General features: G+C 42.4%; 1 protein-coding gene across 3 annotated transcripts in view; it reads right to left on the bottom strand.

The window, feature by feature from the left end:
- The window catches only part of PRDM5 (PR/SET domain 5), a 206,842-nt gene extending 190,997 nt beyond the window's left edge, over window positions 1-15,845 (bottom strand). For all 3 annotated transcript variants that reach the window (XM_060011850.1, XM_060011849.1, XM_069540664.1), the window contains exon 1: window positions 15,644-15,845. In XM_060011850.1, coding sequence (XP_059867833.1) covers window positions 15,644-15,736 — 93 coding nt within the window. In that variant the 5' untranslated portion in view covers window positions 15,737-15,845. The remainder of the gene's footprint in view (window positions 1-15,643) is intronic.
- Window positions 15,846-17,360: the final 1,515 nt, after the last annotated feature.

A 17,360-nucleotide genomic window follows, 5' to 3' on the forward strand; every position in this document is an offset into this window, starting at 1 on the left:
TCCTTCCTCTGTACAATGTATTCCATACCGTCTACTCTGTTTTACTTCACTTTTGAAAAAATACTAGTTTTGACCAATAAAGTTAATTTCACAACTCACCAATGGGTTGCAATCCAATTTGAAAAACACTGACATAAAAACACAGATGGAAGAGATAAATTTCTAAGTATATCTGGCTTTCTCGATTTGGTAAAATTGCCTTCAAAGTACAACTAGTGAGTATACTGGGATGATGTGGCCAAATAAACTTGAGCTTCTGTGGCTGCAAGATTACAACAATATAAATAGTCAACTCTTAGTTATACATACACTTGTGGTAAGAAACGCTGTAGATAATTAAAACAATTTATATTTGGTTTTTGATGAGGATTTTATAATTACTTGACCCACTCCAGGCCTTCCCCTAAAGATCCCAGCACTACTGCCCACCCCCTTCTCTCTTTGTTCACTGTCATTTCTACTATACAAACAGCACTTTCTTATCATCACAGTTTTAATGTATACACTGCTTTGTTCACTAACCACTTCCTATGATATTTCTAACCTAAGCGTAAGCCTCTGCTCTGCGGCCTCAGTAGGCTTCAAACCTGCTCGAATAACATACCCATGAAAGGAAGATTTAGGGCACTCACCCGTGGGTAATTGTTTTCTTTTAGATGAACCATACGATATTGCCAGTATTTGACCATTTCTGAGCTATAAAAATTAAAATTTTTCATAGGATTCATTATAATATAAGTTACATATACATGTGCATGAGCATATTAAACACCTAAAGTGAGGTTCATAATTAATGGTAGGAAGGAAACTAACGTTTCAAACTATCTTCTTGAAAATTTCAAAAATTTCTAGTTGACTTCCTATCATCATTGGTTTTCTTTTTTGTGATTTAGCTGCTGAAGATCTCATACTAGCAGCAGAAAAACTATCAACGCTACCATTTCCTTGCTGTTAATGTGCGTCCGCATCATTATTATTACCTTCAACCTGTGACTACGTTACAAAACACCTTCCAAGAATTCTTCACTTCTAACAATCTGAAGAGTCACTATCTCAAATGCTTACAAGGTGAGGCAGGAAAGCAGCACAACATTAGACAACAGACATGTGAAGGACGCATTAGGGAGTGGCCAGGAGGCGAGTTGGAGGGGCATGCCCTTTTAAAAAGCTTTTTAACTCCAACTGCCTGTTGCTGTATCACAGGGGGAGCCCAATTTTGCCAGATATCTGCAAATATTTTAGTGAGGCTGACAACTCAAAAATGTGTTTTTGAAATCACTACTATTCTACATTGGCAATGAATTTCAAGTTTTCAAAATTCTGCGCAGATCCAATAAAAGGCGATTGTAAGATAAATTCAACCTGTAGATACCAAATGTCCAAGTCAAACTCACTTCTCAGACTGGCCCAATACTGAGCCTACAGTGGTGCTTCTTTGCTGTTTCTAAAAAATGCAGATAAATATCCATTCAATTTGGGACCCACTGGACTAGACAATAACTTTTAATAAAAAATGTACGATTGCAAACATGTGGGCCATTTTCTCTCATTTTGATTAATATTATTAGCAGGAATTTGAAACCAGGAGTTACTGCAGATCTCTCTCTTAGAATAATGGGAAAAGCACTACCTGAGCACTCCAGGGATCTGGATCCTAATCCTGGCTCTGCCACTAATTATCTGTGACACATTAGGATGTCACAAACTTGTGAGCTTCAGTTTCCTCACCTATAGAACTGAGAAATTTGGATTAGCTGATTTCTAAGATTCCTTCCAGCTCTCAAATCCTATTAGAGAGAGCTTCCACAGACCAAATTTAGAACAATTTGGGGATCAAAGAGAACAAGAGTATAATTGACTGAAACACATTAACAAATTCTTAAGGCCACAATGATTGCTAGAGAGAGGGAAAAAAAGAATTTTTTAAATGTCTCATTTGCTGGCATAACAGCTTACTGAAATTAATAAAGAGAAAGAACTAAGCATCTTGTCCTATCTTTCAACAATTACGCTACTTCGGGATAAGCAGACAGCAGCAAACGATGAAGGACAGCTCTTCTTTACAGAGGAATGCTAACTTATAAATAAAGGAGGAACATTCAAGTGAAATCCCCATTTTGAAATCCCTAATAATGTAAGTGATTCAGGGAAGGATTATCAATGGATGCTAAAACCATCAGGTAAAAGGTTGATAGTAAAATAGGTATTCATACACTATCAGCTCACAGATTACCAGTTAAGCACAAATTATCTTTACAATGGAAAAGTTACGTTAACCCGGTGCTGGTATTACTCAGGGAAAAACCAGATATTATATGCCCTCTGCTAAAACGCAGTATGAAGTAAATCATGCTAGCCCTTCATTCCCCAGTGTCTGCCATAGGGAAGTGACAGGAGTGTTTGCTAAACTCTCCAGGCACCTCCAGAGGCCAAAGGGCGAGCGAACATGCACAGAACTCTTCCCGCTTGTCCTGCCTCTCACCCAGCGCCTGGGGAGATCCTGCTACCTAGAAAGAGCGCACATGGATAAAACACATTGAGAGAGGGAGGGGGAGGCTTCCTATGTTCCCTCCTGTCTCCCACTGCCAAAACTGCACTATCTTCTGCAACATAAAGGGTATCCAGAGGGTAGAGAGAAGCGTTTAATACACAATGTCAGTGTGTTTCAAAAAAAAAAAAAGTAAAATAATCTCTATCTAACTCTTCAGATGACAAGAAATACATAAGATAGAGGAACATTAAATAATGTGCCTTGGAAAACCATCAGATAAATCCAGATTGTGAGATACACCACAGACAATTAGCTTGATCTCTTCAGAAAGTAACTTATTATTTTTAAAATGGTATGGAAACAGGGAAACTGTTAAAGAGAGATTTAATAGACATAACCAAGTATAATAGGTGGTCCTTGAAGATCCTGGTTCGAAAATAAACAGCTATAAAAACATTCTGGGGCTTCCCTGGTGGCGCAGTGGTTGAGAGTCCGCCTGCCGATGCAGGGGACATGGGTTCGTGCCCCGGTCCGGGAAGATCCCACATGCCGTGGAGCGGCTGGGCCCGTGAGCCATGGCCGCTGGGCCTGCGCGTCCGGAGCCTATGCTCCGCGGCGGGGGAGGCCACGGCGGTGGGAGGCCTGCGTACCGCAAAAAAAAAAAAAAAAAAAAAAAACATTCTGGAGGCACGTGGAGTAATTTGAACATGGGCTGGAATTAAAAGACATTAGGAAATCACTATTATTTTTGTTGGATGTTAAAATGACAGTATGGCTACTTAAGAAAATGTCCTTATGCTAAAATATGGAGGAATGAATTGTCATAATATCTATAATTTACTTTGACATGGTTCAGCAAATAAAAAATATATACATATAGATGAAATAAGTTATATTCAAGTGAATCAATCTGCAGTTGAATCATTTATATGTAAAATAATGATGTTTTTCACAGAAGGAGTCTAGAGTCCTCACTTAGAACGTAATTATATTTCAGTGCTAAGGTACTATGCTTGTGTGTGCTCTTGCAATACAAGTAGGCCATCAATAAAGTACATTTCCAAAAAGTTCAATATGAAAAATATCCAATCTTCTTTCCCTACTAAGACTGCCCAGGTAGAGACAAGTTGCTTCCCTATATCCATCCTCCTTAGTACTAGAATGCTGACCTTGTTGCGGGTACTAATGTATCCAGGTAGAAAAACGACATTACCAGTTCCCCATTTAGACAGAGAAGACAGCTAACAACATGGAAGCAGAAATCACTGTATGAACTTACTACAAAAGCTCTTAAATGAGAGCTAAGTCAGGAGGTACACCCTAATGCCTTGGTTACTTCCTCTTTCTCCTCACCGGGAATCAAAGCATGATAGCTGGGGCTAAAGGATCCCTTTTGAGGCCGAGAGAACTGCAAAGACTTCCACCCTGACATTTTGAGCCACTGAACTGATAGCAGCAAATGCCCACCTTGTTACAGAGAGAACATAACCCCCAAGCTTTAGGTTACTACAGTAGCCTCTGTTACTCTGAGCTGATACAGCAAATATCAGGCAAAAGAAATGCACTAGTGCCCAGGATATAGCAGAATTATTCTTTATGAAATTCATCAGTTATAATATGAATATGACATGGGAAATGCAGGAGAGTTGTGAAGGAGAAGTGATTCTGGAATATGGTGACCTGAATGCAGCACCTTTTCCTTTAACCCCAACTCTAAGCCACTTGCTTCTCTTGAGCAAGACGACTCTACTAGCATGTATGGGTAACTGTGTATAAGCGAAGCCTTCGGTTCTGGCACAGAACTGGTGTGAGGCATTCTCTAAAGTGGGCTGAGTAATTAACTGGAAAACAGCAGAAGAGTGCTGAGGACGGGCAACTAGGGGATCCTGAGAAGAACCTGAAAGGCAGAGAAGGCTGGGGCCATAGCCCACAGTCCTTCCCATCCTTGCCGCCCAGGAAAGTGCAAGCAGACCAGAAAGCCAACAGGGAATTGACAGTCTATCTGTCACCGCAGGCCTATGACAATAGAGACCCCTTTGCCTACGGGGAAGGACTGATACCACAGAGTGTTCTTCAATAACCAGTCTTGAGCTTCAATAAAACAACCAAGGCAAATTGCCTGTAAAAGGGGGCCCAGCTGCCTATGAAGGAGACCAAGCAGAAAAATAATATCCATACTCTGTAAAACAGAACATCTGTAGGAGACAGAGTACTTTAATTAAAAGGAATTACGTCGGGAATTCCCTGGCGGTCCATTGGTTAGGACTCCGCGCTCTCACTGCCGAGGGCCCAGGTTCAATCCCTGGTCGGGGAACTAAAATCCCACAAGCCATGCAGTGTGGCCAAAAAAAATAATTAATTTATTAATTAATTGGAATATGTCAATTACATATGAGAATTTAAGGAGATTCAAGTACAGCACTAAAAAAAAAAAACCTTTTAAAAGTGAAAAAAACATAATTTCCTAGTTAAATATTTTTAGAGAATAAATTGAAAGAGAAATACAACAACCTGAGAGTCACTTACCCAGTCAGGAAATCCTTTACAGTCAGATGGGAAGGAGAGCTATTTGATGATATACACAAGATTCAGAGAGAATATTATCCACATGATTTAATGAGAAAAAGAACCATAAAAAGTCTCTAACTAAACAAATTAACCAGAACAAAGGACAAAAATTAGAAGAAAATGAATAGCTGGTGTACATACACACCTGGGTATGCAGAATATACAAGTTAAGTAACAACTCTTGGGGCCTCCCTGGTGGCACAGTGGCTGAGAGTCCGCCTGCCGATGCAGGGGACACAGGTTCGTGCCCGCGTCCGGGAGGATCCCACATGCCGCGGAGTGGCTGGGCCCGTGAGCCATGGCCACTGAGCCTGCGCGTCCAGAGCCTGTGCTCCACAATGGGAGAGGCCACATCAGTGAGAGGCCCGCGTACCGCAAAAAAAAAATAAAATAAAAAAATAACAACTCTTGAAACAAGGGATATATTTTTAAAAGAAATTCTATTAAGTAACACACCATTTCATCAAAACTTAGGAATCTGGGGGGAAGAAAGGCAGGAAGATAAAAGCATCCCCAAAGTTGCAGGGCAGGCAGAGGTTGGGGGGAGCGCTGAGTGGTGGCAGGAAGAAAGGAGAAGAGGGAACTAATAGAGAAATAAACATCTTGTGGAAGAAATCATATTTTTTGTGGAGAAAATGGTTGAGGCTCTAGCTATCAAATAAAAAAATCATGTGCATCTGATTATGAAAGAGGGGAAGAAGAAGTAAATCACTAAAGAAAAAGAAGAGTAGAACTAATAAATTAAGAAGGGGGGGGAAAAATGAACAGTGATTTGAACAGACAGCAAAAATAAGGAAAATTCAAAATAAGTTATAACAATATAAAATAAGTAATGAGTGTAAAGATGACAAAAATAAAAATCAATTATATCAGTCATTACACTACATATGAAAAGGCTAAATTCTCTTATTAAATGAGATTGTAATACTGCATTATGAAATATAACCTAGCTAACATGATTACAAAAAGATAAAACAAAATGATAAACAGTAAATTAAAATGAGTAGACAAAGATATACAGATAAAAGCAAAGAAAAGAAAGGCAATAGTGTACCACACAAGGTTAAATTAACAGCTGAATGCACTAAACAGAATAAAGCATAACGTTATGTAATGATATAAAGCATATTTATGAAGAACATAGAACAGTGAGAAACCAGTAGCACAGAAATCTTAAAAACGCAAGAAGAACTAGAGAGGGAGATTTTAAAATACCTTTCAAAATTGGACAGATAGGTTAAGTAATAAAAAATAATAAATAAAAATATATAGAAAATGCCATTAATCTTAAAACTTTCAAAGTTCAATATCCATCAAAGATTTAGAAAGACTAATAATAGATAATAAGAAGAAGAAAGTCTAATAATAAGAAAGTCTGATAAACTATAAAATCATAACTTTTCTTGAAGAGTGCACTGGCTTACCTATGGTGGATCACAGAAGGAGGAGCTGCCGGCCACCACACAAGCAAGTAAGAAATCAATTAACATTTTAATAGTTTGCTAAGGAATGCATGTGAGACAGCTTGACTGTATAGAACCACCAGAAGCCCCAGACCCAAGGGGAGTTCACACACACTTACAGACTCTTTTCTAAGGGCCTCCCCATATAAGAAAGATTGGGGGACAGAAAGAAGGACAGAGAGACTCCTTCAGTAGTGCAGAAGGAGAATAGCAGCCGCTGCAAGAATGCACAACACCCCATACCTCCTGCCCTTATCTTTCTCTCATATTAGGAGAAGCCTTTAGCTACTACAAGAACGTAGCAAACTCTGTCATCTCCAGGATACAAATAAAGATCAACTGCTGCTGAAGGAAGCAGTACAGGCTCAGGAATTTATACCACAACCTCAAAGGATTCTTACCATTGGGTGAGGGACAGGAAACACTCTCCCACAAAAAAACCAATCACTGATACAAGACACAAGTTTGGCTCCTACGGGAAAGAGAGGTAGGAATGCTATGGAAACTCAACTCCCAGAGCTCAGGCTCATAAACCCCAGATAAGAGTGAAGCTGGACCAAGACAGAGAACAGAGAGAACACAGACCTCAAATAACACAGGGGTCTACTGTGGGGGAAGGACAAGGGCGTGGCAACTTGGTGAGAGAACCCCACTATGATGCAGGCACTCAGGGGCAGGAGAAAGCTGAGAGTAGAACAGAGACACTGAGAAAAACCTGGAGCACCCCGGCCACCACCCTAATCACAAGGCAACTCCAGAAGAATCTGAAGCCTGGGGTGCACTGAAAGTAACAAAAACAACAACATAATGCAAACCCACCTCATCTCCTAACTAGGTTGACCCAAACTCCCACACTAAACAGGATGACAAAATAAAACACGTGCATATTTCCAAACATAAATACTATTTACCACACTCTGATTGTTTCACACCTGACACTGGCATTACAATACTGACATTGTATTACTGGCAATACAAAAATAAAAACATACAAGGAAACAAGGGAAAAAACAGCAAATTCTGAAGAAACAGAGCAATCAGCAGAATCAGATGCAGAAATGACACAGACATTAGAACTATCAGACAAGGACTTTAACAATAACTATGGTTAATTTGTTAAAGAATGTACTAGAAAAGGCAGATAACATGAAAGAACATAGGGGAAATATCAGCTAAGACATGGAACCTATAAGAGAGAATCCAGTGAAAATGCTAGATATAAAATCATGGTTTCAAAATTGAATTCCTTTGACAGACTCACCAGGTAACTTAACACAGCTGAGAAAAGCAGCAGTAAACTTGAAGGCAACAGAAATTACCTAAACAAACACAAAGTGGGAAAAGAAAAAAAAGAGAAAGAAAGCAGAACAAAGAATGTAAGAGCTGTGAGACAATATCACATCAACTGGTCTGACATACATGTAATTGGAGTCCCAGAAGAGAGAAAGCTTATGCCAGAAGTAATATTTGAAGAGAAAATGGCTAAGGATTTTCCAAAAATGATAAAAGACATCAAACCACATATGAAATAAAAAAGCAAGTTTTAAAAAAAATTTTAAAGACATCATATTCAAACTGTTAAAATGCAAAGAAAACGAGAAAAACCTTGAAAGTAGAGGAAAAAAGATTATGCGTGAAGAATGTAACTTACAGCAGACTTCTTGTCAGAAACTTTGTAAACTAAAAAAAACAAGTGATATCTTCAATGTAATGAGAAAAAAAAAAAACCTGTCAACCTAGAGAAGATATCTTTCAAACAATAAAGCAAAATATTTTCTTTAGAAAAACAAAAGCTGAGAAAATTCACTGCCAGCAGACTTGTGATACAAGAACTGCTCAAAGAATATGATAGCAGACAGAAATATAACTCAAAACAGAGAAATGAAGAGCTCCAGAAATGGAAACAAAGGTAAAGAACGCAATTTGCCTTATTTTTTAATTGTTCTAGAAGATAACTGATAGTATAAAGGGCAAAGAGTAAAATGTACTGTAAGGTTTATAACACACAAAATCGATGAAAATGATGGCATAAAGGATGGGAAGGAGGAATTGCCGGTATAACAACTATATCTCACTGCCTTTTTGATATCTGTTGTCTAACAGACCTGTCAAAATCAACATGCCTTAAACCAAACTGCAGATCTTCCCCATTTAGACCTGTTGCACCAAAATTTTCCCCTATCTCAGCCGCTGGCTGACAAACCAATCCTCCCAATTTCTCAGGCTGAAACCCTTGGAATCATCTTCCCTTTCTTCCACTTATCTCATCAGCATATTCTATCTTCAAACTACACTTCCAACACTGCCACTATCTTGGTCTAAGACACCATCACCTCTCACGTGGATTACTGCAAAAGAATCCTAATAAGTCTCCCAGTTTACACATTCACCCTTTGGTCAACTATTCTCCACACAGCAATTAGGGTGATCCTGATAAACTCAAGTCAGATCACGTAACTCCTCTGCTCAAAACCCTGCAGTGGCTCCCCATTTCACTCAAAGTAAAGCCAATGGCTTCACAATGCCCCAAAAGGCCCTAAGAAATGTAGGTCTGGTACCCTTCTCTTCACTATCTCTCTGACCTCCTCCCCTAGTACTCGGCCCCTCGGTTAAGTCCATTCCAGCCTCACCAGCCTCCTTACTCCTGGAACACAACAGGCAAACGCCCATCTTAGGGCCTTTACTCTAACTGCTGCCTAGAATGTTCTTGCCCTAGAAATGTTTGGCTACTTTCCTCCCATCCTTTAAGTCACTGCCCAAATTTCCCGGCTAGTGAGGATTAACTGGACCAACCACCTATGTAGGAAAACATCCTCCCACAAACACACACAGTCTGCCAAGTCAACAACACCCAGCTCTACTTTTTCTTTTCTACAGCACTTATCCCATTTTAACACAGTGTAAGACTTTTCTAATCGTTCCTTGTTAATTTTCTTCTCCTCTCACGAAAATGCAAGCTCTGCAAGAAGCAGAATTTCTATTTTGTTCACTACCGTATTCCAAACAGCTGGTACCAATCTTGGTAATAAACATTTACTTAATAACTGTGTAAAACAAGATCCAAAGAAATGAAAATAATGTCCTATCCTCCGCATAGAATATGTTCAGTTATTAAAAATAACAAATTAGAGCCAAAGCAGATTACCTAGAGGGATTTCTACGAGATACTGCTGAATGATACTCTTTTCTCCTTTTTGTAAAATCACTTTTTAAAAGTGTGTGAATAGGTATGCGTCTGTACTCATGGAAATGAGCATGGATGAAGCATTTTATCAGTATATTGAAAAATAATTTTTGGTTTTCTTTTTTAAGTGAAAGGGATGTACGGAAGCATCTGAGTTCCGATTCTGACTAATCCCCTTGTGATAGAACCTTCTTCACAGTGTCCTCATCTATAAAACAAGGACAACAACGGCCACCTCGCAGACTTGTTGTAGGGCTTAAATACAAACTGTGTAACACATCCAGTAACTATTCTGTCACTAGCAACTAGCCCAGTGCCTAACAACTGCAATTGCTCAATAAATATTTGTTGAAAGAATTAACTGTAGCTGTTATAATCACACACAAAAGCAAAATCTGAATCTGTAATAACACCAGGAAATACAAAGCTGCATTGAGTCACTCTTGTAGAGTGTAAATGTGTGAACACAGAAAAGAGAGAGCACATATGGCAGGCATCGATGGTGACTATTTTCCCTCTGATTATGTTTCCAGATTAGCTATCACCAGCCACCAGGAACCGTAAACAAACATCTACTGGCAGAATTGTAGCCAGAGCATAAAGACCCATTATTTCTCCAGGAAAGTCACCTTCTGAGTGGATCAACAAAACACCTTCTTCCACAAAAGCTAGTCTTCTTGCATTAAAATGTATGCATGGTGATTCTTCCTCCATGCTTTTACTTACTTCTTTTTGGGGGTTTTCTCTTTCCCATATGTTTTTCTAACCCTATACAACTTGCCTCATTTTTTTAGCTTCTTGTATTTTCACGAACTCAGATTCAAACCCTTATTTCAGTTATTTTTCTCTTGGGATTTCACCTCATCAAATGTCTTTGCTACAAATCCCTCAAAGAGAACCAAGGTGCCTGCCTTGGTGTGAAGGAGAGGGAGAGGGAGATGGTGCTGTGGAAGGAAGAGGAGCTTGCAATACAGCTGTGAGCAGCAAGGTTCCCAGCAAAGTTTCTCTGGGCTTCAGTGTCATCATCTGTAAGATGAGAAGGTATAAGATGAGAAGGTGCAAGCTGGATTCCCTCTGAAGTTCTTTTAAACGCCATCATTCCGAACACCATCAGAATCTATTATTTCCTATTCTACTTCTCCTGTACATATTTTCTCTTCCTCTTTATAAGGGAACCACTCACCCAGGCTTTACTGCATGAATGCCAACCTTGTTGATCTCTGCTAGAATCAACACTGAAAACAAGGCAGAAGAGTCATCAACATGGTAGATCTGCAATGCGTACATTTTATTGGGACCAGTATGTGAGGAAGGATGCACTGTAAAATGTTCCACGTAATGTAGACAAGGAAGAATTATACTTTGGAGCTGTGGTAGGATGTATAATGGCCCACGGAAAACGTTTACATCCTAACCCCTAGAATCTGTATGTTACCTTACATGGTAAAAGGGACTCTGCAGATGGGATTACATTAGGGACCTTGAGCTGGGGAGATTACTCTGCGTTATCTGGGTGGACCCAATCTAATCACAAGGGACCTTGTAAGAGGAAGCAGGAGAGTCGGAGTCAGAGAAGGAGATGTGATGACAAAAGCTGAGGTCAGATTGATGCGGGGTCATGAGCCAGGGAACGTGGGCAGCCTCTAGAAAACTATAAGCCAAGAAACTAAACTCTCTTTAGAGCCTCCTGAAGGAACCAGCCCCGCCTGCCCATCTTAGATTAATATTCTCCAGAACCATAAAATAATAAATCTGTATTGTTGTTGTTTTTCGTTTTTCTTGTTTGTTTTTGTTTGTTTTTTTTTTTTTGCGGTACGCGGGCCTCTCACTGCTGTGGCTTCTCCCGTTGCGGAGCACAGGCTCCGGACGCGCAGGCTCAGTGGCCATGGCTCACGGGCCCAGCCGCTCTGCGGCATGTGGGATGTTCCCGGACCGGGGCACGAATCCGTGTCTCCTGCATCGGTAGGCAGACTCTCAACCACTGCACTACCAGGGAAGCCCAAATCTATATTGTTTTAAGCCACTAACTGTGTGATAGTTTGGAATCAGCAATAGGAAACTAATGCCTCCATGCGGCCAATAAGTTGTGTCCTGAAAAGAAGCTGTGGATAAGATCCTAGGGTATTTGGCAAGTTTGAACTAGGAACCTGCATTTGTTCAAGAGAAGAGCAAAGTGTAATGGGAGACTGCCCTAGGGTTCAAGGGCACAGGATGCCACTCAGGAGTCCCTAAGGCAAAAAGGCACAGGGATGAGAGGGAGGGAAGCCAGGAACTGAGCTACCCCAGTGGGGTCAATTCACTTGGCTGGTGTGTATCAAGGGACCTGAGCCTCAACAATGCTCCACCAGGAGGCTCCACACCTCCATTCACTCTCTAATGCATCACCCCGTTTCTTTCTTTCACTTAACACATGCTGCAACTGTCTTGGAAATCTTCCCTTCCTTTACCTGTTTGCTACGTCTCTCCCCACACAAGAACACAAGCTCCATGTGGACAAAGACCTTGTCTGTTTTGCACCCGTCTGTATCCCCAAGGCCTAGCACGGTACTGCCACACCTGAAAGACTAAAAGTCAGAGGGAAAGAAAAACCAACAGCCTACAACAAACCTCAAGGAAACGAAGAGTGGTAGTGGTATATCTGCCACCTTAACCCTTTCCATAAAATCACAGAATCTGAGAGCTCAAAGAAATCTTATGGTTTACCTCTCCACTTTCTGAGTTCAAACACAATGTCAAACACACCACCGCCTCGTTAATCATATAAGCCGGCAATGAAAAATATGGTCATGATATAAAAAAATGTAATGTAGTGAGATGTTTACATAACTTTTCATTGTATGTATACTTCCTATATTAGCTTTGAGTACCTAACATTAATTTTAATCTGCATAGTAACCTAGAATTCCACATCTTTTTTACAACATTAAACTGTGCTCATGAGATAACACATGGCAAGCACTTAGAACAGGGTCTGGCATGCTCAAGTGTTAAATCTACTATTTTGTATTATTTTTTATCTTATCCTTAGCAAATTGCAATGCGTATAAATGTGAATGAGCTCAGGCCTCCTTTTTCTACTCTAGGGCTTTCCAGCAGACTCTCATCCATTCTTTCTCCAAGAATAATGGCTCACACAGAAATATCTACCAGATGACCCTCGCTTCGTGCAATCTCTAAATTTCCATAATGGCAAGAAAAGGAAAAGAAGTCTTTCCCATTTCTTCTTCTTGTCATTTTGTAGATTTTATACAAGGGAAAAAAAAAAAAAAAAAGCAGCGGCGGCACCAGGCCTACAAAAAAGGACAACTGCCAAGGAAACACCGAGTGGGACTAAGGTGGAGCCAGGGAATTAGGTGACTCTGCTGCAGGGACTCCACGCTAGGAGACTCCACACAAAAAGGGGTGGGTCTAGAATGGGATTAGGGATCCCATTGGTAAGGGAATCCCCAATCAATATGGTGAATGTAGCGCGGGTAGAGGGTCTAGCAAAATCCCCCAACCTCAGTACAGCTCTGGATTAGATTCTCTGAACTGAAATCAACAGATGACGTGAATTGCAACTGTTTTTGAAAAACAGAATTGTTAGACAAGCATACGTGTTATAAAAGTGTGATAAAACTTCTGTGATACATTCCAAAATTTGTTTAGAATAGAGAACATAAAAACTTTTAAGTAAGGTCCTTAATAGAGCTGCTGAAATACTTTTTCGCAGACCCTCTGATTAATGGCCAGAGTTAAAGCTAGTACAAGGTAACTTCAAAACTATTTAAGCATAGAGAAACTATATGCAAACTGGTAAGGGATGCACTGATATTCATATTAGCTTTACAGTACAGCTAAAATCTGCTGGAATAGCTAAAATCAGCTTCAGCTTTGTCCTCAGCTTCTGGAAGGCAAAGGAGCTGAAGCCTACTTCAAGGTCAGTTCTGGCATCAATGAACCTGTCAATGATCAATGACCTTATGATTATCTTGTGATCACCACTAACCTATATCACCAATAGTATGTCATTTGGATTTATTGCAAACATCTGCATATTCACTTGAACTATAGGTAAGCATTCTAGATGTGACCTGGATGAAACCATGCGTTTTACGTGTTGAAGTTACACAAACCAGGAAACGATAAGTATCTGTAAGTACTGCAATGATAAAATGCAATAATATATGATTTTGGAAGCTGTTCATTCTACACCCCAAAATAATTTAAAACTTCCAAGTAACTTATTTCATGGAAAAAGAATGTGGAATTAATAAAAATATCAAAAGAACATACATCGGCCAGCTGTTTCTAAAAACCTAAATAATATAAGGCAAAAAATAAGGATAATTTAATAATTCTAATATTTGTACCATTTTTACTATATTACTATTAAGAACATAAAACAAAATAATGTTTAAGAACTGTGTTTAACTTTTAAGTACTTATATTCAGTCCTGAGACCTTCAAGAAAAATCCATTTGGGAATTTTCATAGCTTGTGAGAAAATTAAAAGCAGAATCTCAACTTCTGCTTTGAAAGAACGTTGAATTTAACATTTACCCTTTTGGCAAAAACATCTATTCAGATCAAGTGTTTACACCTGCTTTTCTCCTTTGCGCATTCTCCCAAACTCCCATTTGAAGGAGTAAATACGGGGTTTATTGTTTCCAGTTTTACCCTGGGAGATACTTACAGACCCTGCTGTCACCTGTGCACCTTTCTTCACCTGCTCCTTAGGTGAGGGGGTGGGGAAAGACTCATACTCAGATGAAAGACATCCTGGTGTCTCCGGTGCATCTTGTGAACCTCTTGTTAGCCCACCGTAACTGAACAAGCCTGCTCCTGCCCAAACCTCACCCCTACACAGTGGGGGTGAGGGGTGCTGGGAAGCTGGCAGAAACAGATCTGGGAAGGACATGAGCTTTGGACTAAGAAGCGATGGGTCTGAAGCCTAACTCACTAACTCAGCAGGAAATTTAACCTCCAAGTACTTCTGCTTTCTCCTCTCCTACAAGAGGATTAAGACTGTTCTCACAGGAGTGCTGTGCCAGTGAAGTTACTAACAGAGGTAACGCAGCAAGCATGGGCCCTAGCACCAAGTATCTGCTCAGTAAACGCTGGCTCTCATGACCCTGGGCATTTCACCACTGCCTCCGTGATTTCTGATTTCACACATCCTTTGAAACGGCTATAACACAGGTCTCATCGAATCCAAAGACTTGGTATTGTCCAGTAATCTCTCTTCCTAGGCCTTTGCTTTCAACATCCAACATTCCCAGGCCGTTCCCTTAGGGCCACTGCCATGTGCTGGTCCTACTCACGTGTCTCTAAATCTCTGGAAGGAAAGATCCGAGGAAAATCCAGAAAAGCTGAGAAAAAAGTTCAACGATTCATGCATTATCTAGCTGGCACCTCCCAGGATTCACATTACACATTTTGGAAGGAAGGAAAGAACTGCGGGGTGTCTGAATGACATGCTAAGGCCTGCGTTGAGCTGCGCTCTGGGCAGCTCCCCGCAATCCCCACAGGGAAAGTGAGGCATTCCCTACAGGAAGAAAGGCGGCGATGGAGCTCGTGCGCGCCTGGGAAGACACCCGCCCACGCGTGCCTCTGCCCACTCCCGGAGCCGACGAAGAGGGAGGCTCCATCCCGACTCACTTCCTGCAGGGGAGGAAAGACATCTTGCCGCAGGGCGGCCGGCGGCAGTTCCGCCTCTGGACCGGCCGGCTACAGAGCGCGCCCCGCCGACACCTACGTGGCGCTGCCCGCTCGCGAGGCGCGGCGGGCGAAGGCCACCCCCGCCGCCCTAGCCTCCCCGCGGGGCTCCCGCCCGGCCCGGCGAGGGACGACGCGAGTGAAGCCCGCGGAGCCCCCGGCCCGGCGGAGGGGCGAGCCCGGGAGGCGCAGGGCGCGCGGCGGGAGCAGAGGCGCGCAGGCCGCCGCCGGGTCACCCACCTTTCTTACTCTGCGGGCCGTGTAGAGCCCCATCCCGTCCTGAACCCGGGAGGACTTCAGGGAGAACCTGTCCGGCACGTACATGCCCAGCATTTTCCCAGCCGCTGCCGCCGCCTCGCTTAACACCGGCGGTCTGCGCCCAGGAGACGACACATGGAAATTTGGGGTGCCGGGGTGGAGGGGAGAGGCCGGCGGGGAAGGAGGAAATGGAGTTTTCCTCCCAGAATCCCCACCTCCCCGCCGATTCCAGGATCCCCCGCGGCTCAGCCCCTCCTCGTCCCGGGTCTAGCTCGGCCCGGAGCCGCCGAGGCCGCAGCTGCCATTGCTGGCGCGGGGGCGTGGGGGGCGCGGGCCCGGGCGCTGCGGGCGCCGGGACGCTGCGGGCGCGGGGACGCCGCGCGCTGATTGGCCCGAAGTTAGCGGCTCGGACCCGCTCCCGGGCGTGGAGCCCGGGGCAGGGCTGACCCCGGAGCTTCGAACCCGGAGGCCGGGCAGCCGAAGCGACCCGCCCGCACCGTGCGCCCCGCGCAGCCGCGTGCGGACCCGCCCTTGACCAGCTCTGGGTTTTGAGTCTCTGAGCTTGTACTCCCAGTCGGCGAATTTTGCACTCTTCAGATGCAAAACGAAATGGGCCTTGACCGAGCTGGGGCCATCCTCCAAAACAACTTTAGAAGTTCTAGTCCGAAGGCATACTTACTGCCTAACTACTGAGAGCAGTCCCCGGGGTCTAGGAAATTTTAGTCCTTTTACATCTGAGTTATGCATCTTTGGTTTATTTCATGCTTGTTTCAGAGGTTTGAACACATAGGGGACCAATAAATATGTAGATTAACGTTCAGAGAAAGCGGGTATAAGCAGCCTGCAGCTAATCCATTTCAAGTTAACTCAAAATTTGTCGTGAACAATTGAAGTAATATTTAAATCCAGCAGAACCTAGTTCTGTTCTGGTGTCCTAATCCCTGGGAAATTCTTATACTTCCAAAGATGAGCTATTCCAGAGTTCTCTCTACCTTGAAAATCACCAGACCAATTCCAGATTTTCAGACATAGAGCAGTGGAGATGGGGGAGATAAGAGGGAATGACCGAACGAATAGTGGAATCTGGAATCACGGCCGTGAAATAACACCATAAGTCTTCTTTTAGTGTTTTTGCGGTATACGGGCCTCCCTCTCACTGTTTTGGCCTCTCCCGCTGCGGAGCACAGGCTCCGGACGCGCAGGCTCAGCGGCCATGGCTCACGGGCCCAGCCACTCCGCGGCATATGGGATCCTCCCGGACCAGGGCACGAACCCGTGTCCTCCTGCATCGGCAGGCGGACTCTCAACCACTGCGCCACCAGGGAAGCCCCTTCTTTTAGTGTTTTTAATGAAGTTAGTAGGTATCGATCACAGTGGCGCTCAGAAAGAACTTTAGAAGGATGTTTCATCTTTCAAGAGGAACTGGGTGCTCTCTACTCATTTCTCTTGATATTCTTGATAATTTTCTACTCTGGGTTCTTTTCTCAGGAACTGTTTGATGTTTCCAATAAATATTTGATGTTTCTTATAAACTAATAGTAATAATAATAATTTTGACAAAATTAAAGGCCACACTATTAAAAAAACGCAACTGAATACATTTTAAAGATCTTATTGGCTTTATGCAACAATTCGTGGTTTGGACAACATACAATCTGGCAGATAGGAGCTCTGAGGAGCTATACAAAGTGAAAGGCTT

Source organism: Delphinus delphis, chromosome 5 (assembly GCF_949987515.2).
Source record: "Delphinus delphis chromosome 5, mDelDel1.2, whole genome shotgun sequence".
Lineage (NCBI taxonomy): Eukaryota > Metazoa > Chordata > Mammalia > Artiodactyla > Delphinidae > Delphinus > Delphinus delphis.